Source organism: Colletotrichum phormii, assembly GCF_030913505.1.
Source record: "Colletotrichum phormii strain CBS 102054 chromosome Unknown BDP81scaffold_57, whole genome shotgun sequence".
Taxonomy (NCBI): domain Eukaryota; kingdom Fungi; phylum Ascomycota; class Sordariomycetes; order Glomerellales; family Glomerellaceae; genus Colletotrichum; species Colletotrichum phormii.
The window spans coordinates 1-23770 of NW_026851499.1; the positions used below are offsets into that span (position 1 = coordinate 1).

Sequence of the window (23770 nt, forward strand, 5' to 3'; positions counted from 1 at the left end):
CTATCAGTGCAGGCTTGGCATTTCAGCATCTGACGTATAAAATCGTGTAGCCAACCAGCAGCTTTGTCGACCACTGGAAGGCCATAGCCGCCACCACCTCACGGCCCTCAGCCGTGTCGTTCAACTCCTTATGCAAAAGTACTGCAAGGAGACGCCAGGTATCGATGACCTCGGCCGCTGGTCCCCCGACTCGGACGGGTTTACCTTTCTGGTCGCCATCGATTCTGCGTCGTCAGTCGTTGAGTTGCAGAATGTTCGTATCACTAGCTACGTCCGAGGCTCGCGCCGGATAGCCAAACGACTAACTAACACCTACAGCACTCGCTCGTCAGACATCGGGATACCGAATGTCTCCTCGGTCTTGTCAGTTTGACCCGCGTTGCGGTTTTCCCGCGTGAGTACATCTGTGGGGCCAAGGCAGCAACGGTGCCAAACTAAGCTTTTGTTGGCTGTTTCCTGCTCTGCTTGCGATAGATGGCCAACTCTACCGGTTATGTAATGCTTTATAGCCTTACTATTTATCGGACTACTTGAGTCCTTCGACCCTTTACTCCCGCTTCGCCTGTACTTGTCGGTCTATTATTTCTGTTATTTTGCTCCAGAGTATTAACTCTCCTGACTACAAGTGATCCATGGACTGGGTCATTACTTCCTATGCAATCTACCTTGCGGGCATGATTGTTGGTCTTGCGTCCTTGAATGTCCTGTCTCGTACGGGAAGAGCTTGGAAATAGCTCGCCTATCTTATGGAGAAGTATTTGGTATACCGACTTCTCGTTTATCGCTACTCGTTGCTTGGTCCGTGGAACGCTATCTCCTTACTTGTTCCGACCCTCCTCTTAGGCGTAAACGTCTTCTGCCTGATTTTCCGACCGTCTACCCGTCTCTCCCGCTCCGGAAACCTGGCTCTCCTTAACATGCTTCCCCTGTTCTCTGGACCCTGCCTGGACTTTACCGTAGATATACTCGCCGTACCTTATCGATATTATGCGGTGTTCTACAGGTGGCAGGGTCGCGTTGCGACAATGCTTCTCGTAGGCCACATTATTAGCGCCATGGAAGACGACAAGTTCTCGGTTCAGGTATCTGGAGGTGCTAGCGAGCTCCTTATGGTCACGGTAAGGGAAATATCTCCATTGCCAAGTTTCGGGTCATTGTCTTACTCTCACAGGGCTCCATCGCCATGGTGGCAGCGGCAATAATGACCTTTCTCCCCTTGTTCCGACGCCGTATCTACGAGCTGTGTCTGAGAACCCACCAAGCGCTCTCTTGCCTGGCAGCGGTGGGGCTCGCGTTCCATCTGCAGTCGATGACCGATCGTTCCTGGCTATGGCTGTACGTCTATCTTGCCGTGACGGCGCTGACGACCTTTTCACAAGTGGGCCTGATGGCATTTCGTAACAAGATGATGGGACGAACGTTTGGCAGAGCCTACATCAATCACGATGCCGGGGCCGTGCGCGTCTCGATTCAGCTGCCGAGGCCACTTGCGTTCGAGGCGGGCCAGTATCTGCTGTTGTGGATGCCGAGGGTCCGCCTGTTGGAGAGCCACCCCTTCGTCGTGACCTCGTGGGCCGAGGCGGAACAGGGCATCGTCGACCTCTTTATCGAACCGCGAAGAGGATTCATATCTAGCCTTGTTCGGTATTCTCATGAGTATGCCGTGCCACGACTGGCCTTTCTTTCCGGCCCGCACGGAGTAAGCGTGCCGGTGTGGGATTATGAGGCGGTGCTTATGGTGGCCACGGGCTACGGAATCGTAGCTCAGGCCCCGTACCTGAAGAAGCTGGTTTATGGATATAACTACAGTAGAGGTCGTACGCGGCAGATCTATCTTATCTGGCAGGTAGCCAATCTTGGTGAGTTGAAAGAGATGTACCAAGGCGAGGCGGCCTTTGTGACTGACTACACCAGATATCGTGCACGCGGCTGAGTCCATCCTGAATTCCATACTGAATGACGATACGCTAGACAACGGCTACGTATGTGCATCGTAGCTTTCCCATAATTGTTGACCGGCGCGGTTGACTGTTTTGCGACTAGATCCTGGAGATTTCCATATTCCTGGATGCGCAGGCACAGGGAATATCAGTCGGTGACCTCCAGACTCTGCTACCAGAGTGCGCCAGTGACAAGCAGATAGCTGCGTGCGCCCCAACGCAAGTCCTGAGCACGGCTGATGCTGAGCGGCTGATCAGCAAGCACCTCCACGGCGGCAATAGCCGTTCACATAGTGAACCGACTCGTATAAAGGACTTTAGTACGAGAGCGCAGCTTTACGTCGGTAGCCCTGACCTTACGGCGAGCCTATGGGGTGAAGCACGTCGCTTATTTAGTCGAATATCGCCCGACGTAATTAGAAACATAGGAGACATATTGATCCTCGGTACGCGCTGTATCCTTAAAGGCGAACGATTTCTAACCGTTTTAATAATATTAGCTGCGAGTGCAATACGGGATGTTCTTTGCGATCTGGTAGGGGGGCTTCTAATAGATGAGAACTACTTATTATACTCTGAATTCTAGAGAAGAGAAGATGTTTGCGGATATCTTTAAACCAACGTGTGGTTGCGAGAGCTTGATTATTAACCGGCCGACTGATGCGTCTAGTTTTAGTGTTTGGCGAGTCAATTCTTGTGGTAGGTGATAAATGTTTAGGGGGTTTCTATAGTTTACTGTAAGACTTGTTTAGCTCCGTTAGTAAGATATAGTATAAGGCTGGAAGAAAATTGAAAGGATTAAAACAGAAGTCGTTCATGTTATTAGATATAATGCGATCGCGAGTTAGTTGAGCCCCCTCGCGACGTTCTGTATAAGTAGCCGATTTGTAAACTGTATGAGACTAGTATAGCATTTATCGTCTGTGCAAGGGTCGCAAGACTAGGTATGGGCCTGCGGCCTCTGCATAGATCTGCGATGAACATCACGGCCCATGTCCAGTAGCTTCGGCCTCTGGTAGTAGCCTATAAGGTCCTGCCAGTCCTCGGCAAGCTGGTGGCGGATCTCCATGTCTGTACAGAGGATCGCAAAACTGGTGTCCGCTTGGCATGTGTGTTCTATCTGCTGAGCACGGTCCATCCCATCCAAGAACGGCTTAGGTACATGACAAGGAGCAGGGGTACATTGACGGAGACTACACTACAAATGTTCTTGGGAGCCCGGAATGGCTTATTGACCAGATAGCTGACAGCTGGCTTTCATAATACATAGCCAACATGGCGTGCGCCAAAATAAGCTGCTTGTGCCCTCACAGCCAATAGCGTCAGCAACAAACGGCGGCTTCTTCCCGCTTATGCACCGCGTTATAGAGATACCATTCAATCCGAGCTACCATTTCATCCACGTAGTAAGCAGCTTATGGCGCTGCAGTACTACTACAGCACGCAGAGTTTGGGCGTCAAATCTGCTCCAGTATGTCCTCGTTGCGCGTCGAGCTCGCGCCTCAATTGGGCTTCTCAAGGGCTAATATGGGCGCAGAGCGAGGCGTGAAGACCTGCCCTTTGACCATTGAGCGAGCCCTCTGTCCCTCAATCCACCCATCTGTTGGTGCTTATTCCTCTTAATTCCAGTCAAAGATGCCCAACGTCTCATTGAAGACCGCAGAACATCACGTTCCTGGATATCCTCAGCCAAGCTGCAAGGTAAGATGGCGCACGGCATTTGTAGCCCAGTTGGACGATCAGAAACTGCGCAACGTCTCGACAGTTATACCCCTTGAGTAGTTAATTTGAGTACTGTACAGAGAACTTTCGACAGGATCTGTTCTCGCAAGGGAGTCGGTCGGCGGTTGGTGGCTCGGACAGTGTGCTCGCTTGCAGTATCTTCTCGACGCCATGCTTGCCGAGTCAAGCGATGCTATCTTTAGTACTATTGTCATGTCCCGAATTATATGTACAGTAGCACCAGAACATGAATTCCTTCATGCTTCATCTGTTGTGATCAGCGAGGAGCTCTCCCCCAGACGAGCATCAGGTCGCGTTTTTTACCTTCGACTCTGGAAGAAACGGAGCGGCCAGCTCAAGGACACCGTGTCACTGAGTCGCCACGGGCACTCTCCACAAAATCAGAGCTCTTGTATCGAATTCGCGAACGGGCGAAGAGCTGACGAGGTTTCATGGTCTGCAATGATACTCGCTTCAATGACGGATACTTCAAGCAGCTAAAACGTGCGCGTTACAGTAGAAGGCAGGGTCTTTAGGATGAGTACAGTCGAGCCTTAGCCGAGATGACCAAATTCCAGATGTCCTCTCGCTTCGTTCCTCACCTCAACCACTTCCATCATCAACAGCGGCGCCGACTTTCGCGCGATCGCAGCACGCCCTGATCCGTGGCTTCTTAACCAGCGAGAACTTATCACGCTGAAATTGCTACAGCCGCACGATACAGTGCCCCTGCGATGCGAATCAAGTCGGAACATGCACTTGCGTTGGACAAGGCCTCCATTAGCCATGCAGCAAAGCTACAAAAGACGCGTAACGATGGCTGCAGAGTACTCGTACGTTACCCTGCACACTCAACTTACTCAAATTCATCATGAATTATGTTGTCGACTACCTAAAATGCTTAATTCAGGATCTCGTTTGCTGCTTCAGCTGCTTCATATGCCCCTGCGAGTGCGTGTTGTGACGCAAGTCGAGAAGGATGTCCTTCGTCAAGCGTCGTCTTACCAATGTCGACAACGTGCTCGAGTAGCTTGATGGCATCTTTGACTCGTCCGTCGGCTTGATATGCCCCTGCAAGCTCGTGTTGTGACGCAAGTCGAGAAGGATGTCCTTCGTCAAGCGTCGTCTTACGAACGTCGACAACGTGCTCGAGTAGCTTGATGGCATCTTTGACTCGTCCGTCGGCTTCATATGCCCCTGCAAGCTCGTGTTGTGACGCAAGTCGGTCAGGATGTCCTTCGTCAAGCGTCGTCTTACCAACGTCGACAACGTGCTCGAGTAGCTTGATGGCATCTTTGACTCGTCCGTCGGCTTTATATGCCCCTGCGAGTGCGTGTTGTGACGCAAGTCGAGAAGGATGTCCTTCGTCAAGCGTCGTCTCTTCAACGTCGACAACGTGCTCGAGTAGCTTGATGGCATCTTGGACTCGTCCGTCGGCTTGATATGCCCCTGCGAGTGCGTGTTGTGACGCAAGTCGAGAAGGATGTCCTTCGTCAAGCGTCGTCTTACGAACGTCGACAACGTGCTCGAGTAGCTTGATGGCATCTTTGACTCGTCCGTCGGCTTCATATGCCCCTGCAAGTGCGTGTTGTGACGCAAGTCGAGAAGGATGTCCTTCGTCAAGCGTCGTCTTACGAACGTCGACAACGTGCTCGAGTAGCTTGATGGCATCTTTGACTCGTCCGTCGGCTTCATATGCCCCTGCAAGTGCGTGTTGTGACGCAAGTCGAGAAGGATGTCCTTCGTCAAGCGTCGTCTTACGAACGTCGACAACGTGCTCGAGTAGCTTGATGGCATCTTTGACTCGTCCGTCGGCTTCATATGCCCCTGCAAGTGCGTGTTGTGACGCAAGTCGAGAAGGATGTCCTTCGTCAAGCGTCGTCTTACAAACGTCGACAACGTGCTCGAGTAGCTTGATGGCATCTTTGACTCGTCCGTCGGCTTCATATGCCCCTGCAAGTGCGTGTTGTGACGCAAGTCGGTCAGGATGTCCTTCGTCAAGCGTCGTCTCACGAACGTCGACAACGTGCTCGAGTAGCTTGATGGCATCTTTGACTCGTCCGTCGGCTTTATATGCCCCTGCGAGTGCGTGTTGTGACGCAAGTCGAGAAGGATGTCCTTCGTCAAGCGTCGTCTTACCAACGTCGACAACGTGCTCGAGTAGCTTGATGGCATCTTTGACTCGTCCGTCGGCTTCATATGCCCCTGCAAGTGCGTGTTGTGACGCAAGTCGAGAAGGATGTCCTTCGTCAAGCGTCGTCTTACAAACGTCGACAACGTGCTCGAGTAGCTTGATGGCATCTTTGACTCGTCCGTCGGCTTCATATGCCCCTGCAAGTGCGTGTTGTGACGCAAGTCGAGAAGGATGTCCTTCGTCAAGCGTCGTCTTACAAACGTCGACAACGTGCTCGAGTAGCTTGATGGCATCTTTGACTCGTCCGTCGGCTTGATATGCCCTAGCGAGCTCGTGTTGTGACGCAAGTCGAGAAGGATGTCCTTCGTCAAGCGTCGTCTTACCAATGTCGACAACGTGCTCGAGTAGCTTGATGGCATCTTTGACTCGTCCGTCGGCTTCATATGCCCCTGCAAGTGCGTGTTGTGACGCAAGTCGGTCAGGATGTCCTTCGTCAAGCGTCGTCTTACCAACGTCGACAACGTGCTCGAGTAGCTTGATGGCATCTTTGACTCGTCCGTCGGCTTTATATGCCCCTGCGAGTGCGTGTTGTGACGCAAGTCGAGAAGGATGTCCTTCGTCAAGCGTCGTCTCTTCAACGTCGACAACGTGCTCGAGTAGCTTGATGGCATCTTGGACTCGTCCGTCGGCTTCATATGCCCCTGCAAGTGCGTGTTGTGACGCAAGTCGGTCAGGATGTCCTTCGTCAAGCGTCGTCTTACCAACGTCGACAACGTGCTCGAGTAGCTTGATGGCATCTTTGACTCGTCCGTCGGCTTGATATGCCCTAGCGAGCTCGTGTTGTGACGCAAGTCGGTCAGGATGTCCTTCGTCAAGCGTCGTCTTACCAACGTCGACAACGTGCTCGAGTAGCTTGATGGCATCTTTGACTCGTCCGTCGGCTTCATATGCCCCTGCAAGTGCGTGTTGTGACGCAAGTCGGTCAGGATGTCCTTCGTCAAGCGTCGTCTTACCAACGTCGACAACGTGCTCGAGTAGCTTGATGGCATCTTTGACTCGTCCGTCGGCTTCATATGCCCCTGCAAGTGCGTGTTGTGACGCAAGTCGGTCAGGATGTCCTTCGTCAAGCGTCGTCTTACCAACGTCGACAACGTGCTCGAGTAGCTTGATGGCATCTTTGACTCGGCCATCCACTTTCAAACATCGCCCGGCCCTGTAGCCTAAGTCCACCTTTTTCACTGAGTTCAACAGCTCGTTCCCCAACAGTCTCAAAGCATGCGGCATATACTCTTTCCACAAATATCGATTCTCGTGTGCATCTGAGGGGAATACCCTAGTAACCTGCTGCACTGCACTTTCCCAAATTTCGAGCGCAAGATCTGCTTTTTGGTCTTTGCTGTTTTGGCTCTCAATCCAAATACTGGTCGATACGTGTACCAAGCGGTGCATGTCATATACCTTTGTGCTTCCTCGTTGCGTGAGAAAGGCGTAGGCACATAGTGTGCCAATGGCTGCAGTTATTTGTTGCTCTGAAGATAATTTTGGCATGATCGATCGCGGAATACCCTTCGGCTCAATATACGAGAGAAACATGAGCAGTTCAGCAGCTTGCTTGTTGCATTCATGAATTTTGCTGAATGAAATAAACCATGTGGTGGCTACTGGGCTTTGTGAATTCCTGTCTCTGTATCGTGTTCTGTCATGGAAATCGCTGCTAAGCAGTTCGATCATGTCCTGCTTTGTGTTTCGAAGCAAGCCAAGATACTCTTGCATCGATGTTCTGTTCTCGTTCATGTACGCTGCAGCTTGCGCAATAGCGAGGGGAAGATATGTGAGGTCTTCTAGGAGTTCCTTAAGCATAATCCCCTCCCTATAAAGAGCCTTCACCAACGATTGCCTCATGAAGTCGCTCGCCTCATTGAGGCTCATACTTGCCAAGTCGACAACGTTTCTTCCGGCGACGGACGTTGCTACACGTGAGAAGCGGGTAGTGAATAAAGTCACACCATCGTCGCTCTGAGGCAAACAGTCGTAGAGTCTGTCGAGGCCATCTTCTGACTCATATAAAACGCCTTCGTCGTCTGCGTTATCGATGATGAGAAGCCACTTGCCGGAGTCAGGCGAGCTGAGATGCTCTCTCAGTGCTATCCTGAGATCTTCATCATCAGTGACATGAACGTCAAGCTTTCTAGCGATAGCTAGGTACGCCTCATTAAAGGTTTCCTTGCTTGATGCTGGCACCCAGAATATCGAGTAGTCAGGTTTTTCTTGCTTTGTCAGGTAAGCGAGCTTCAAGGCAACTTGAGTCTTTCCGATGCCACCAAGGCCACAGAGGGCGACTTTCTGACACTTGTCGCGAAACAATATTGATTGAAGGGCTTGGAGCGTTTCACTCCGCCCAACGAAGCCTTTGTTATCTGGAAATGGGATGGAGTAAAATGGGCCAGCTGCAATCGTATCAGATGTCAGACGAGTTAGATGGGACTTTGGAAGACAACACACGTACATTTTTTCTCAGGTGTTTCGTTGCCAATTCGTGCTGCATCGCAACAATTCATTAGCTACTGTACCAGACTAAAAACACCTTAAGGGCTCCTACCCCTCGTAACCCTCTCCTCCGTCTCCCACCTCGATCGGATGTTGTTGCCAGCGTTTGCCACCATGATTTGAAGTACCTCCGACACTTTAACATAGCTTGGGTCCTCTTTGGAAGCGAACTTCACCATGCTGATATGATCAGCATGGATAGCGATCGGTTCGCCGTCTGCTTGGCCGGGAACAACAGCTGATGCTCTCGGTACAACCTGTTGTTGATAAGTATATGGCATAAAACGCTTGGCATTAGACGAACCGTAATCTGTCCCAAGGGAGTAGGCGTTTTGTACACCTCGTAAGCAAACTTTGTCACAAAGTCTCCGCTGATGGGCTCGTACTGCCCCAGTTGCTGCTGTAGCCATTCGGATTCTCGCTCGAGGTGTTTGAGGAGACGATCGTCTGCTGAGACGAAGATGGATGCGACATTGACGAGCACGCGCCCCAGTTGAACTCCATTACCTCCTTGATGAGGGGTTCCCATGAACAAGATGCCATGTGTGGAGGTCTTGATAGATCGATGTTCGGCCAATGCGCCTTCACGTGCGGTGTCGGAGTGGATGAGGGCCTATACTAAATTAGAGTGGGCAACAGTGAGCAAGTTATGCACTGACACTCTTAACGACGATGCCACCAAGACTATGCACCACAAAGATGATCGGCCGTTCTCTCGACTGATTGCTGTCAGTATTTCCGCTAGATACGACGGTTAAGTGGTTACAGACATTGGTCAAGCCCCGCTTCCTGGTCAGATCTGCGACAAGTTCTCGAGCGTGATCATATAGGTATTGGATGCTCACGCTAGAACTCGAGTGTGTGTTGGCATCATATCCCCAGCAAAGGACCCGAGCATTGGGCAAATCGGTCGGAAGGAAGTCTCGCAGCCAATGCTTGCCGCCACTGGCAGTCCAAGTATGCTCTCGATGGCCGTTTAGACCATGAACTGCAACGATGCTGAGCAGATTGGTTAACCAAAAATTAGGAAGGGCGATACTTTGGCAGTTGGACACTTACTCCACGACAGGATCCCTTCCTTCGACCAAGACCTCCAGTCCAAATGGGCGAGATGGCGGGGCGCATGGTGCTTCTGGTTGCGGGGTAGAGCTGGCCACCGCTGATCGATCTGTCCTACCATTGAATTTCTTCAACAAGCGGGTGATTCCCATGGCAACTTAATCGGAATTAATTAGAATTCGGCAGTAGATCTTTGATAGCGTTTGCGGTCAAGTTTCTAGCTTACCTTCAGTGCCTGATGTTTTGGATGAGTTCAAATCCAAGTAAGTCTATAGTGTGCGAACTCCACAGAAAAGCAAGCCAGGGACTGGAACGCAACCCCGCTGAGTCCATCAGCATTTCGCCATCTCTTGTGGAGCCGAGTCTGCATGCTCTGTCGCCTGGTAAGGTAAGCGCTGCCAAGTGGCTCCAATGGCGCCATTTGACCTGGTCTGCACCAGTCGGTCTCCAGTCACGCGCTCTGCGTTGCTAATTGTACAATCAGCAGCCAAGCCTCTTCCTCGTTTTATATTTAGCAATGGCGCTTTTCGTCATCTTAGCGGCATAAGATCCAGTCAAATCATCGTGTCAGGTCCACCTTTGACACTGGGGATATGCCTTTGCATGCTATCAATTCCAACGAAGCGCGCGAGTGGTGTAGCCCCTTACATGTTGGGTCTGAGGGTGCTCCAACGGTCTCTTGAGGCTGCCCAAGCCAAATCTTGCTTATCGGTGACAAACCGCCAAGTAGTGAAAGACGAGGATTAATTGAGGACTACTGTGGTTATCCGCATGCACAATTTGGGAGTCGACATTGATGAAAAACCGTTTATGTCAAGGGATATCGAAAAAGACACTGGCAAGGGACAAGGTTTTAGACCGAAAGACTTCAGACGTTCCGTGGTGGGCGATACGGGCCGACCCGAACCAGAGGCGATGGGCTACTGCTTATGTAAGCTTCAGATGGTTTCAAAAGATGGAACAGACCGCGGCTGGCCACACTAGCTACTTTAGGCGGATGCTGACTTGAGGCCACGTGTCGCCCGCAGCAGCCTGGCATATCTTTTCCCACCTGACCTTCTCCCACACCTCAGCGGCTGAATCGAGCCATCGCCGCCATTCGTCCGAACTACTGTACATAGTACTGAACTTGCGACGATGGCTTCCAGTGACTCTCCACCTGATTTTGACTGGGATACCTGGCCCGATCTCGAGTCTGTCGATGGAAGCAGCCCAGCGCCTGCAGCATCATCCAGGGCGGCAACGCAGCAACCTACTTCTGATGGCAGACTGCCCCTGCTTCGATTGACCGATTGGGACGCACACCGCAGTTATGATGAGCAGCCGCCAACCTGTATTCACTATCTTCTGGAGTGGAAATTGACAGTGAACAACAGAGCAGTGTCCAAAGACAGCGAGCCGAATCTTGTCCTTGCCCCAGGTGATTACTGGGACCTGAATCTGCGGAGCAAGCTAAATTACGTCGCGGCCAAGAAACTGGCACCCAACAAATCCTTCAAGCCCGATGATACCACCGTGATAGTGTCTGTGCGAGACCGCTCAGAAGAAGACCTAGTCAAACAATTTGACGACCTGGATATAGAATGGGACGTCATCGAGACGCAGCTGCTCACGTGGAGTCGCTTGTTTCGTGCTGGCAAAAGGCTGAAGATCAGCGTTTCCTTCAACTACGTGGAGACTGGACCAGCAGCCGGCAGTGCCGGGCGACGGGGAACAAAGCGCTCAGCAACACAACGGATGCTGGCTGAACGCGATGCAGAAATTGAAGAGGAATGCAGTAGGACAGGACAAGTGCCAGTGTGGGAACGGGTGTACAACCTTATGAGATGTCCTGGTCCACCCTGTGATCTTGGACCGCACTGCTGGGTTGATGACCACGGTAAGAAGCACTACAAGCTTGCGACTCGTCACCTGACAAGTCTGGTTGCCCACGTTGAGGACGGTGGAGTGCTTGAGAGCCACACCGACATGCCGAGCAGCATCCGTGACTTATTGTATGCGGAGGATCAGCAACGTTTGGACCGTCAAGCACGGTCCGGGAGTCTAGCGAAATATCCACCCATAAACATCACCAACGTCATGCCCGGATCCGATGCGTCCCCAGGGGTTCCGCTGCCTGGACGCGGGTCCGAGCCGGCGCCAGCATCCACATCGTCCCATACGCCCACCCGATTGAAGATTCCTGGGCCAAGGGATTCTGCAATGAAAAGTTATTGCGAGTGGCAGTGCTCACAAGTGCTGGACGAATCGTTCAAAGCAGGGTATCGAAAGGCGTACGAGGTTATGGTCGAACATTGTCTTGACCTCGAACAAGTGGACGAGGACCAAGATGCTCAATTTTTCATGGACAACGGGGTCAAGAAGGGGGCCGCGACACGTTTCATCAGGGACATATGCGAATGGGCCCTGGGTTGGGAACAAGAACAGCAATAGAATATGCGCGTGAAATCAATCCAATCTTCTACTAGGCACAGACTCCAACCTGTTGATGCAACTGATTCTCTATCTTCACACCCGCGTGCCGAAAATGACCCGCGGCGCTTGCGCTCCTCAAACCCACCGATCGCACACACCACTCAAGAAACCACGCGAAGTCAGGACAGTTCTCGTGGTCTGCCCAGTGACGCTTGATGAAACTTTTGAGTTCTGCAAAGAATTCCTCAATGGGATTTAAGTCGGGTGAGTATGGCGGCAGGTATAGCAAGACCACGCCAGCATCGTCGCACATCTGTCGGATCTTTGCTGTGTGGTGGATTGAGGCGTTATCCATTACAAGCACCGATTTCGGCTCCGGGAACCGCCCGCAGTGCGGAAGCAACGCCTCGATGAAGTCCTCAAACGCCTCACCATCGGTATGGCCCTGGAACAGTTGCGAAAATAGAACGCCATCTTGTGTATACGCCGGAAGCACCTGGTACCGCTGACCACGATGGAACTTCGCAGTCTGCGTGGGCGTCGACCCCAGAGGAGACCAACCCGTACGTCGAAAACCGCAACGCCTATCACAACCCGACTCGTCAACGTAGACTAGATGGTACGACCGATAAGCCGACAGCTTATGCAGGTAGTAGTCACGCAAGTCTGCGTTCCGTTCCCGAGCGATGCGTCGCGCCTTTTTCTTCGTCCAGCCAGCCCTCCTCAGAGTCCTACTGAGAGTAGACGGAGTCACCCAGGTATCAAACTCGTCGAACAGAAATATTGCCATCTCTTGCAGGTACATGTCCGGTTTCTCTAGCAGTCGATCGCATAACGCACTGAACATGGAAGGGGTGATGTCTCTAGGTCGGCCGGCGCCGTTCGGAGGGGCTCTCGTCGCTCCGAAGCAGTTTAGCCTTTGACGGATGCGTCGCACGGCACGGGTACTACATCTCGCGGCTGTCGCAATTTCAGCGTTAGTGAAGCTGCTGCTTGTTAGCATATCACGGATCAAGTCGTGCTGCGATTGCGCGAGAACCGGCGCCATCGTTGGTGATGAAAATGGTGCGATGAAGGAAGGGCGGAAGGGACACGTGGATTTGGGTCACTTCGGCTAAAGCTCGGCTGTACTAACCATGAAACCCTGATTTCGACACGCATGGTTTCGCAGCTCAACGCATGGACATTGACGCCATTGCAACCACAGAACGCGAAGCATCGTCAACTATCCGCTCGTTAGCGGCCTCGATATACAGGCATTCTCTTTGTGTATACGTGGCCGCATCGCCTCAGCACTACGGCGTCTTTGCCGCTAGCCGCCCGGCTTCTTCCGGAGGCGAAGGTAAGGAACGCGAACAACTGCCCGTCCGGGGGAAAGCTCCTTGCTGATCATTGCAGATGAACCATCAAGGCGTTTCTGGTACGGTGTCATAATTCGATCAACGACAACGTGACCGTATACAGCATCGCTTGAATTGGCGAGCACGGCATCGAGAAGACGGTACAAGCCAGTAGGTCGTCCGGACCACCGACCGCCGATCGACTCCCACGCAAGAACAGACCATATCGAACGATCTCTATACTCGATGCGAACAATACCGAGCCGGTTTTCAACTTTCGATCATCAAGCTGGAATACAAATATCGCGCGCCATCTCGCCTCGCAACTTTGCTGGTGATCTCCAGGAACATGATGCTTTGCGGTCTCCAACGACGCGTCGGGCATCTTTCCTGGCTGGAACCAAGAACAAAAAGCATTGAGATATGGGCCGATTGATTGATGGAGGGCCCGCACAGTACTTAAAAGGCAAGTGTTCACGCCTACATAGGTCTTCTAGGAGCCCGAAATGACATGCGCGCTCGACGCGGAATGGCGCCTTCGAGGATGCTGCTCCAAACGAGGCATGCGGTGGAAGTATTGCCGGTGCCATAAGCTGCTTATCAAAGTGCTTGCCTCGTGAATGGAATGACGGCTCTGATAAAGTAATATGTCTCTAACGGGGTGCATAAGTGGGAGGAAGCTGATTGTTGCTGACGCTGTGAGCTGTGAACGCACACTATCAGCTTATTTTGGCTCGCTTCATGTTGGCTATCTAGTATGAAAGCCAGCTGTCAGCGATGTGGTCAATAAGCCATTCCGGGCTCCCAGGAACAGATGTAGCGTAGTGGCTGTCAAGGTACCCCTGCCTCCTCCCATGTACCTAATCCATGGAAGGTCTGTGCTCAACAGACAAACCATACTTGCGAAGCGGACACCGGTTTTGCGATCCTCTGTAGCCCCCTTTCACAACTCTCTGATGTCTTTCCGCACGGACGTCTGCCGTCTGGGCACCAACACAGTTTGATTTCACACTGCTGTACCGACCCACTATGGAGGCCCTGCTGACAGCTTTCACCCCACTTGATCCAAGTGTTTGGAAAACGGATTATGCACAGCATTTTCCGCTGCCATATGTTTGCTTATGCTGCTTCAAGTGCTTGTAACTTGCTTATGTTCACGCGGTGCTAATGTTTTTTTTCCTATTCGGTCTTGCACATAGGTGCAATCATCTTTGACTTAAGATCATGTAATCTAGTCGCCCGACAAGCTTTGAGAAATCTCATTATGAGCCTGTGATACAAATTCGAAGTGGATAACAATTAGAAAGTACAGTACAACAGGGCTGGTCAGCCTAGCACAGTAGAACCCCGAACGGGCGATTCACTCTGCTGCATGTCATGTGATCCAGCAGATGGCTTAGCTAACTTCCACCTGACTTTCGAAAGCTTGCGCCAGTCGTGGCTCTCTCTGGATAACTGGATCCTCGAAGTCAGCAACATCCATTTCTTCTTTCAGGGGTCCGTCCCCTAGTCTCAAAGTGGGGAACGCGGATTTGTCTTGTGGATCCTGCTAAGCCGACGCCCTTCATCTAAGTTGAAGCATATTCAGGACCCAGGACAGAAACATCTCCGCCAAAATCAGCTGTATAGAAGTTTTGAAGAATCGCCGTCATCAGCAGCTTACGATATTCTGAGCCAATTTCGGCTCGTTGAAAATGTTATTTCATATAGAAAATGCCCAGGCCAGTCCCCCGCGTATCCCATTGACTGCTGCAAGACGCCAAAAAACGGGTGGTCCACAAAAGCGCCCACTTTTACCCCGCACTTCAATCTGTACAAGGCGAAACATCATTTACCCCTATGTTTTTTTACCTACTATCACTACCAAAACCATCATTTCAACCAATGTTACGATGTCTTCTAGTGATTCTGATGCTTCCGATGCCTCTGTAACTACCGATACCTCTATACGGAGCTGTATATTTGTTAAGCTCCTTCCCGAAGACCTTGAAGTCGGCTGTACTGCCGACTGCACCCCGGAGAAGTGCGATAATAGCACAGTCCGGCTCCATGAGCCTCCGGCTGAGCCTGGCTTGCCCGGCTCCTTTATACCCTTTGATATACCGGCCCGGGACCGGCAAATACGGGACTTACCGGAAACGCCGATTAACCTTTTCCTCCGATACGTTCCCCGGAGCCTTGTTGAGCAGTGGGTCCGGTGGACAAATGCAGCGCCGATATCTAAGGAGGGCCCTCAGCCTAGACACTCAAGAGTGTATAAGTGGAAAAAGACCTCTATAGAAGAGGTATACCTCTTCTTAGGAATCCGTATTTATATAGGGATCCATAAGGAGTATGGTCTATCAAGATACTGGGCAACTCAGCAAGAGAAAGAGGACCCTATTCATCTATTTACCCGGTTTATATCCCGTGACCGTTACCAAAGACTATCCCGGCAGCTGCGGATATTCGATACTTCTGAGTTCCCTAGTCAGTCTAGCCATGGCCGGTGCCGACGCCGGCCCCAGGATAATTCAATACCGGATACGTATCGGAAGGTTAACGGGTGGTCGGCCCATATCCAGGATACCGGGGACTCCTTCTATACGGCCGGCTCTGACCTTACCGTTGACGAGGCTATGGTCCGATTCACAGCCCGGTCCCTTGAGACAACAACAATCCCGACTAAGCCGATCCCGACCGGCTTCAAGATATGGATTCTTGCCCAATCAGGCTACTGTCTCCGGTGGCTCTGGCATATCCACGGAAAGGGCCCGTACGGGCTAGTCCCACAGGCCCGGCCAGCGCCGGATGACGAGGCGGCAAAGCAGGCCCTTTTAACGCCGACGCAACGGGTTGTAACGACCCTAGTTGCCCTACTTCCGGCTGCAATCTACCACGTCTTTTTAGATAACCTCTTTTCTTCTGTCCGGCTCTTCCGGGCTCTCCGGAAGCAGCAAGTCGGAGCTTCTGGCACCTGCCGGAAAGATAGCGGCATAGATAAGATCCATATTGCCGAGAAAGCAACTGAAGGACAGGATATCCCTTGGGGCAAGATACATTATATCCCTACTTTAGATGGGGAGGTATAGTGTTATAGACTACCTTCTAAGGATATCTCTATACTAATCAGTTCTTCTAGGTTAACCAGTTCACCTGGAAAGATAATGCTATTGTACTCTTCTTGACAACAGTCTTCCGGGAAGGCCAGGATATTATTCGGAGCCGGCGCCGGCCAACCGGAGATACTGCTGTAAAGCGGGCTGCCCGGAAAGTCTTCGGCGCCGACGTCCGGAAGAACCTGCCAGTGCCGGCACCAATAGACGAGTATAACCATAAGATGAACGGCGTTGATGTTAGTGACCAGATGAGATCCTATTATCAATGGGGCCACCCTATCCGGCGAGGGGGCTGGCAGGCAATTGCTTGTTACTTCCTGCTAGACCTCGGCCTGGGCAAGCTAAAGATAAAAGGAATACCTCTATTCCTTGGCAACACCATACAAAGGGATCGAGAAAGGTTAATTCGCGGTGCTCTTATTGCAGCAGTAAAGGCGCATTATCTCGCCGAACTGCCTTATCCGAGATATCTGGAAATAGCCTTGCGCAGCCACGGCCTAGATACACAAGAGAGGGCTGCTTAGACTGCAATGTACCGCTTTGTATCAACAGAGATTGCTGGTACCTCTGGCATAACCAAGATAACTAGAGAATAGAAGTACCGGAAATCCTAGCTTATCATTGGATAGAGTATATGAAAACACAAGCCCTTATTGGCCGTACCCCGCATGGCGTCTTGCAGCAGTCAATGGGATACTCGTGTGCGATCCACTGTAACCATGGACTTTTCTTCTTCCTTCTCTATGTACACGTCTATTCAACGTACTTCACCAAGATGTCTGGAAACCAGTTCCTCGAACGAAACACTCGAAGCCCCTCCGTGTTCGACATAAGTGAAACCGATGAGTCAGACGACGGCGACTCTTCCCCGCAAAGCAGGTCGGCTGCCAACCAGGACGATGTGTGGATGAGTCGGCTATCGGAGCCTCCCGACCCAGAATACAATGATCCACAGCCCGCTCATGTGCCCTACTCAGTGGAGTGGAAATTGACTGCCAACAACCGAATGGTCACCAAAGACTCCGAACAAACAATTGTTGTCCCGCCCGATGTTTTCTGGAAGACGCGCTTGAGAGCCAAGCTGAGGGCCCTTCTCGACAGAAAGCTGCCATCGACCAAGACCTTTGAAGCTGTAGATACCGACGTCGTCGTGTCTGTCACCGACCGCTCACAGCGCGACCTTGTCAAGCGGTTTGATGAGCTTGACGTTGACTGGGCAATGTTAGAGGCACAACTGCAGAGGTGGAGTCATTTGACCCGCCTCGGTAAGAGTCTGAGAATCGACCTCTCGTTCAACTATAAGCAGACACGTCTCTCTAGCGATAGATCGGCTCGACAAGGTACTAAGCGAGGACGCCAATCGGTCTCTGATCAGATGCTGTCCGACAGAGACTTGCAACTTAGTGCCGAGCAGTCGAGCGATGGTCTGCCGTCGGTCTGGCCAGAAGTGTACAATTTGATGCGATGCACAGGGCCACCTTGTCGCGCCGGGTCCTACTGCTGGCGCGATTCAACCACCAGCAGACACTATCGACTGAAGACACAACCTCCACGAAACATCTCTCCAGCTTGGCACGGGCTGTTAGTGCCATGCTAAGGAGGGGCCCCAGTCCCCGCGGTTTGCCGCTGCGCGCTGGGGTGGTTTAGCTATACGCTAATCAAACCCTTAACAACGCACATTTTCCCCTCGAATCGAGCCGACGATTATTCAACCTAACGAGCCGCTGTCGACTCGAATTTGCCTTCCGCAGGCTAGACGAAGTCTTCCTGGTAGGGTAGGGAGCAGAGGTTCTATCTAGCCTCTTAAAGGAGACGGGCGACTTTCTTTCCCGGCGCAAGTGGCGCTTCCGGGCCTAAATTGAACATCACCGACCGACTTTTCGACTTCGCTCTCTTAGCACCTTTGCCCCTTAAACGATCGAAGACTCCCTCGAAGAGACGAAACGACCATTAGGTAGCGATGTATAGCCACGGCTATATACAGCTATACTCGTTATAGAACCTAACAGCAAGCCCTACAACCTAGTCTTACGAGGTTTTGCCCCTTATGGTTTCCCTTATGGCGGTATTACTTATTACGATATACTCCGGACGGTTACTGGAACGTTATGTAAACCAGAAGCCTGCGGGCTCTGGGTCGAAGGATAGGAGATACTGGCGGAATTGCGTTCTAGGGACGACCATAGTACTATCTCGGGCAAGCCAGCGGCACCCAGAGACAGGTTAAACACATAGTTGCCTTTGGGCACGATTTGGAGGACGAGCTGGACTGTATCTAGTGATAGCTATAGGCCTACGGCCCTCCACGCCATATACCCTTCGGGAGGTCTGCCGCAAGGGCGGCTGCGCCCTTGCCGCTACGGCGTTAAAATACAACAACAACAACAACAACAACAACAACAACGACTGAAGACACACCATCTGAAAACGCTCATTGAGCATGTGGAACATGGCGGCGTACTGCAGGGTCACGACGACGTACCCCAATTTCTTCGACATCAGCTATACGCCGAAGAACAGCAAGAGCGAGATCGCCAACGTAAGCGGACGATGTCGTCTGTTGCCAGCAACTCAACCACCCAAACCAATGAACCCTCGTTGCAGTCGCTTCAGGCCCATTCCATCTCGCCGTCGGCTTCAATGACTACGGCAACTGTGCTATCTAGTCTTCCTAACGGTCTCGACGTCCCTGGACTACGCGACTATGCGCTGAGAGAGTATAGCGACTGGCAATGCTCCAAGGTTCGTGGTGAGGACCTCAAGATGGAGTTCAGGAAGGCCTGTGACCTGGCTCTCAAGGACGGCCTCGACCTCGAGCTGATACACAAAGACCCAGATCCTAACGTCTTCATTGAGGGGGGTGTAAGAAGGGGAATCGCAATGAGATTTGTCGGTGATGTCGAGGATTGGGTCAAATATTACAGCCATGATTAAAGTCTACTACTTCTGCGTTCTTCACATCGCTATGGTTCCTCTATCTTATGCCCAGCGTTCCGGAAATGACCCTAACATACTGGCAACTACAAACACCTACTAGGTGATGGTTGAAATCCTCACCAAATGGAAAAGTGGGGGGTGACATGCATGGGGTAGGTGTTGGTTGAATGTTAGGGGGGTAGGTGTTGATTGAAAGAACTCAGCCGATTCTAGAGTAAAACGTTAGCTTTAAGTTGTAAAATATAACATAAGTATAGGATATGAAGTATGCTAATTTTAGAAATAAAACTACATTAGATTAATTTATGAGTAATTTTATTGCTGAAGCTATAGTTTTGATGTGGTGTTCGCCGCTCCACCCCCCCGCATCTATATGATTGGACCACATCTCTACTTCCCCCCATGGACGGCTGGCCCGTGCGCTGAAGAGGATTCCACATTTGGGAAGTTGATGGGTCGCACCCACACGTTACTATGGTTACCCCATGTCGTAGAAAACATTCATAGAACGAGAAGTATAAGTTAGTATAACTATCGACGATAGGAATAGATATTTCAATCTAAAGATAATCGTTACGACGCCATCAATAATGGAACCATTTATGGTTGCTGAGTCGTTTTGTCTGCTTATTTGCACATCTTGTCAGTTTGCAGTAGTTGCTAACGAGTCGGCCGCACATTTGAGAACGCGTCATTCGTCTATTCAACCTAAAGAGAGATGTGCTATTGTCTGCAAGATCGAGCAAGAGACGACAGTGTATAAAACACAGTCTGATGTTGCAGGGCTAGAGCATCCCAGCCCACATATAGCGGCAATCCCATACATCATAGCGCCACGTAACGACGGCATACGATGCGATATGTGCTCGTATGTATGTATCCGGCTGCAGACTATGCAGCAGCACTGTCGAGAGAAACATGAGTGGGTGAATGAGTGGAAGAAGGGGGGCGACGTGAGTAAGAAAAGCCAGTAGCCCCGACGGCTGCCATGGATAATAGGCGTCCAATGCCAACGCTTCTTCCTAAGCCGAGCCGGTAGCTAGTGGTTTGAGGTGGCCCGGGGATAGACGGCCGATGAGTCTCTGTAAGCCGCTCCGAACAGACGCCCGGCGCAGCAGGCAATGGACCGCGTTCGAGATCTCCGGGAAGTCCAAGTAGAACGTGTGAAGACTAGCCACGACGAGCTGATCCGCGTCGCCAACGAAAAGCTGGAGCCCAGCCCATGGCTAGCCCGCGTAGGGTGGGCGGTGCACTTACAAGGGCTCAGTGCCAGCGCACTATTCAACACCACAGGACCCATTAATGAAGATGAGGTCGTGCTCCAGGCGATGTGGGCGACGGTCGACAGCGTGCTAGACCAGGCTCGAGCGACGTCTGCGCCCAACGCCGTCGGGCTGGCCGTGCTGTTCGAGGCGCAGCGTATAGAAGCGTACGTCAAACCAAGGAGGCCGTTTGATAACCGCATGGAGGATGATACGTGGGCGAGATATAAGGGCGTGTGGCGATGTCTCTTGGGTGTCTGGTTCCGCACACAGGAAATGGACGACGATAAGCGGCCACCGTATAAACTGACGTCGTCACAGGGAGAAGCGTGGGACTCGTTCGAGCAGATGGCGGAAGCAGCCAGCACGGGGACGGGGCACTAAACTCCGGAGAAGCTGGAACGCGCAGCGCTTGACATGCTCATCAGCATGCTGGACCACCAGCTGAAGGGCGGAGACTACAGCAGTGCTCTTCTTAGCGCACTCGCGGTGATGGGTATTGCCGAGGATGGCGGCTGGGTTCAGATTATAGACTATATAACGAAGTACTTAGCCGTTATCAAGGTAGTGCGTATGCTAGTGATCTATTAGGCATATACCGAGCGGCATGACGAGGTTGCCGAGCTAGAAAGATCTCTAGGGAAGGATAAAGCAGAGAACGCGGCGCAGAGTTTGTTCTAGTATATGTGGGCGAAGATGCGGCGGTTCATAACGCGCACGACGGGCGAGAAGGACGTAGAGCCGACGCCAATAGACTAGATTCTCGAGACGCGGACGTATAGTATATATATCTAATATAACATAGCAGCGGCGGGTGTCATGGACTGGGTGGGCGATCGCGTATCATATAGACGGGTACGGTTCACGATAGGGCAGCTGTTAGACGTACTGCACGAGCTAGTCCGAGAGACGCGGGAGCTATTCGTAGAGCTAACGGCGACGGAGGATTTAGGTTTGCTAGACGGTCCCGAAAGTAACGTGCGGTCCTAGCTACTAGCTATCCTATGGTTATCGATCGAAGACGACTATAGCGAGACGAAGCCGGGCTACTTATTTCTCGCCGATGACCGTAATGGTTGGGTTTCTAGCGGGGACGGCTAGCTGTTTATGCGGCTGGCGCAGTTACCCGCCGCAGCAGAGCGCTGGGGACTGAGCAGCATAAGTAACGGTTATAGGTTAATAGACCGACCGTTCTAGCCGTTAGCTGTGTAGGAGTTCGAGAGGACATTTGAACGACTCCGCGAGCGACTATGGATACTTCTGCATATACTTGGCGGGCAGCCGGCGCGGGCGAGCGAGCTTGCAGGTCTACGGACGGTCAATACGGTCAACGGGAGCGTCCGTAACATACTAGTATATAATAAGATGTTATGCTTCGTTACGGCGTACTATAAAGGGTACCGGACGACAGGCTAGGCGAAGGTGATCCACCGCTATCTGCCGAGGGAGGTCGGCGAGCTTATCATATGGTATCTGTGGCTTATCTTGCTATTCTGGCAGGAGGTGCAGGGCATTATGTACGAGGCCAGCGGATACAGCGCGTTCTTATGGGTAGACGACATTATTCGGCAGATGGACCCGGAAGAAAGCAGGACGGCAGCAGTGTTGGAAGAACGGAGGGATAACATAAACGTCAGGGATAGCAATAATCGTAGTATAAATACAGACGAGGCAGGGGATGAGAGCACATGCGTAGGCGACTGGACGTAGAAAGATGAGCGAACGTAGACGATAGATAGGGCGCGGCGGATTATATAGTGCACTAGTATAAGGCTGCTAGGATATTAGGTTAACGTAAGTATATAGCGGTATATAGCTATTAGTATTGCTAACCGCTACTTGAACGAGTCGTTTAGCCGGCCGGGTAGAGACGACGAAGGCTTAGGGTCGGACGAGGGAATAGACGAGGTCGAGGATAGCCCGTAGGACTTACAGGCGGGACATAATACGCGGCTAGTAGGCATGATCTATACACAAGAGCTTATATAGTTCGGTAGCGGTCTTACGGCGAGGTAATAATAGTTCCGTAGAGTTAGCTATTAGTAGTATAGGTTTCTAAGGTTCGGCGCCGAGGATTCGGAGTCGAAATAGGACTCCGCGGGATATAAGAGGAAAAAGACGGAGGCGTACGAAGGGCCACGGCTCGAGGCGAGGCTCCGACGGTTCGAGAAGCTAAGGAGGATAGACTTAGAGGGCCAGCTACGGTAGATGACGGGGGACGACTCGGCGGGGTTCCGCGGAAACTAGAGAGAAGCGGTGCTCGCCATCGCCAGCGGGTATACGCCGATCGTGCAGGTGATGGGGACGGGCGGCGGCAAGAGCGTCTCGTTCATGTTGCCGGCGTTCTGCTCGCCGGACGGGGTGACGGTGGTTGTGACGCCGCTGGTAGCGCTGCGGACGGATCTGCACAGGCGATGCGTCAAGGCGGGGATCACATCGCACGTGTGGCAGAGCCGGAAGAACAACCAGGCGGCGTCCATCATCTTCGTCACGGTCGAGTCAGCCGTTATAAAGGGGTTTAGAGACTTTATCATACGGCTAGAAGGGAGGCAGGCGCTAGACCGCGTCGTTATAAACAAGTACTATATCGTACTAAAGGGTTCACGGAGCTTCCGGCCACGGCTTAGCGAGCTCGGGGAGGCGATTCGCAAGTTCGGTATATAAACGATATGCTTAATAGCGACGCTTACGCTAAGGGACGAAGTAGTATTCTTCCACGCGATGCGACTAGAGGCAAGTCGTGTAAGCATGTTCCGAACAGCGACGACGCGCAAGAACATAGGATATTCCGTCGTCATAGCAAGCGACAGGATCAGTGACGAGGACGACGGTGGCGCAGAACAAGACGAAGATGACGCGGCGCTCAAGACACTTGACACGGTTGAGGCCGAGGTATGCCGGGTAGCAGTCCAGTGGGTACGTGAGCTTCTGGCCAGCGGCGGGCGAGGCAAGGCGGTGGTATACGCCACGTCAATCGAGCGGGTAGAGCGTTTAGGATCAGTGCTGGGGTGCGCCACGTTCTTCAGCGACGTCGACTCGATAGAGGGTAAGACGGCTCGGCTCGAGGCGTGGCGTTAAAGCAACGGGGCCGAGGGCGTCGTAGTGGCGACGAACGTATTAGGACTGGGCATCGATATCCCGGACGTACGGCTCGTGATCCACGCCGACATGCTAACGGGACTCCGCCGATTCGTGCAGGAGAGCGGGCGAGCGGGGCGCGACGGGCAGCCGAGCGTATTAGTCGTAGTACGCCGCAGCGGCAACAGCAGCGGATCGCAACAGGAGGCGGTAATAGAAGAGTATCTCGCCGGCGACG

At 52.2% G+C, this 23770-nt stretch overlaps 4 protein-coding genes across 4 annotated transcripts; 3 read left to right on the plus strand and 1 right to left on the minus strand.

The window, feature by feature from the left end:
- Positions 1-130: 130 nt before the first annotated feature.
- On the plus strand, positions 131-438 carry BDP81DRAFT_401245 (uncharacterized protein; the record flags this gene model as incomplete). Its single annotated transcript, XM_060588793.1, has 2 exons — positions 131-253; positions 319-438. The coding sequence occupies 2 exons, from the start codon at positions 131-133 to the stop codon at positions 436-438; spliced, it is 243 nt and encodes an 80-aa protein (XP_060437361.1).
- Positions 439-746: 308 nt separating this feature from the next.
- On the plus strand, positions 747-1997 carry BDP81DRAFT_336949 (uncharacterized protein; the record flags this gene model as incomplete). The annotated part of the gene is made up of 3 exons (XM_060585960.1): positions 747-1076; positions 1172-1859; positions 1915-1997. 3 exons carry the CDS (start codon positions 747-749, stop codon positions 1995-1997), a joined length of 1101 nt encoding a protein of 366 aa, XP_060437362.1.
- A 2337-nt stretch (positions 1998-4334) lies between these two features.
- On the minus strand, positions 4335-9554 carry BDP81DRAFT_513692 (uncharacterized protein; the record flags this gene model as incomplete). The annotated part of the gene is made up of 6 exons (XM_060595822.1): positions 4335-8243; positions 8303-8335; positions 8396-8600; positions 8648-8956; positions 9003-9342; positions 9403-9554. 6 exons carry the CDS (start codon positions 9552-9554, stop codon positions 4564-4566), a joined length of 4719 nt encoding a protein of 1572 aa, XP_060437363.1. The 3' UTR covers positions 4335-4563.
- Positions 9555-16995: 7441 nt separating this feature from the next.
- BDP81DRAFT_388078 (uncharacterized protein) lies at positions 16996-19345 on the plus strand. Its single transcript, XM_060587051.1, has 2 exons — positions 16996-17840; positions 18695-19345. The coding sequence occupies exons 1-2, from the start codon at positions 17031-17033 to the stop codon at positions 19187-19189; spliced, it is 1305 nt and encodes a 434-aa protein (XP_060437364.1). The 5' UTR covers positions 16996-17030; the 3' UTR covers positions 19190-19345.
- Positions 19346-23770: the final 4425 nt, after the last annotated feature.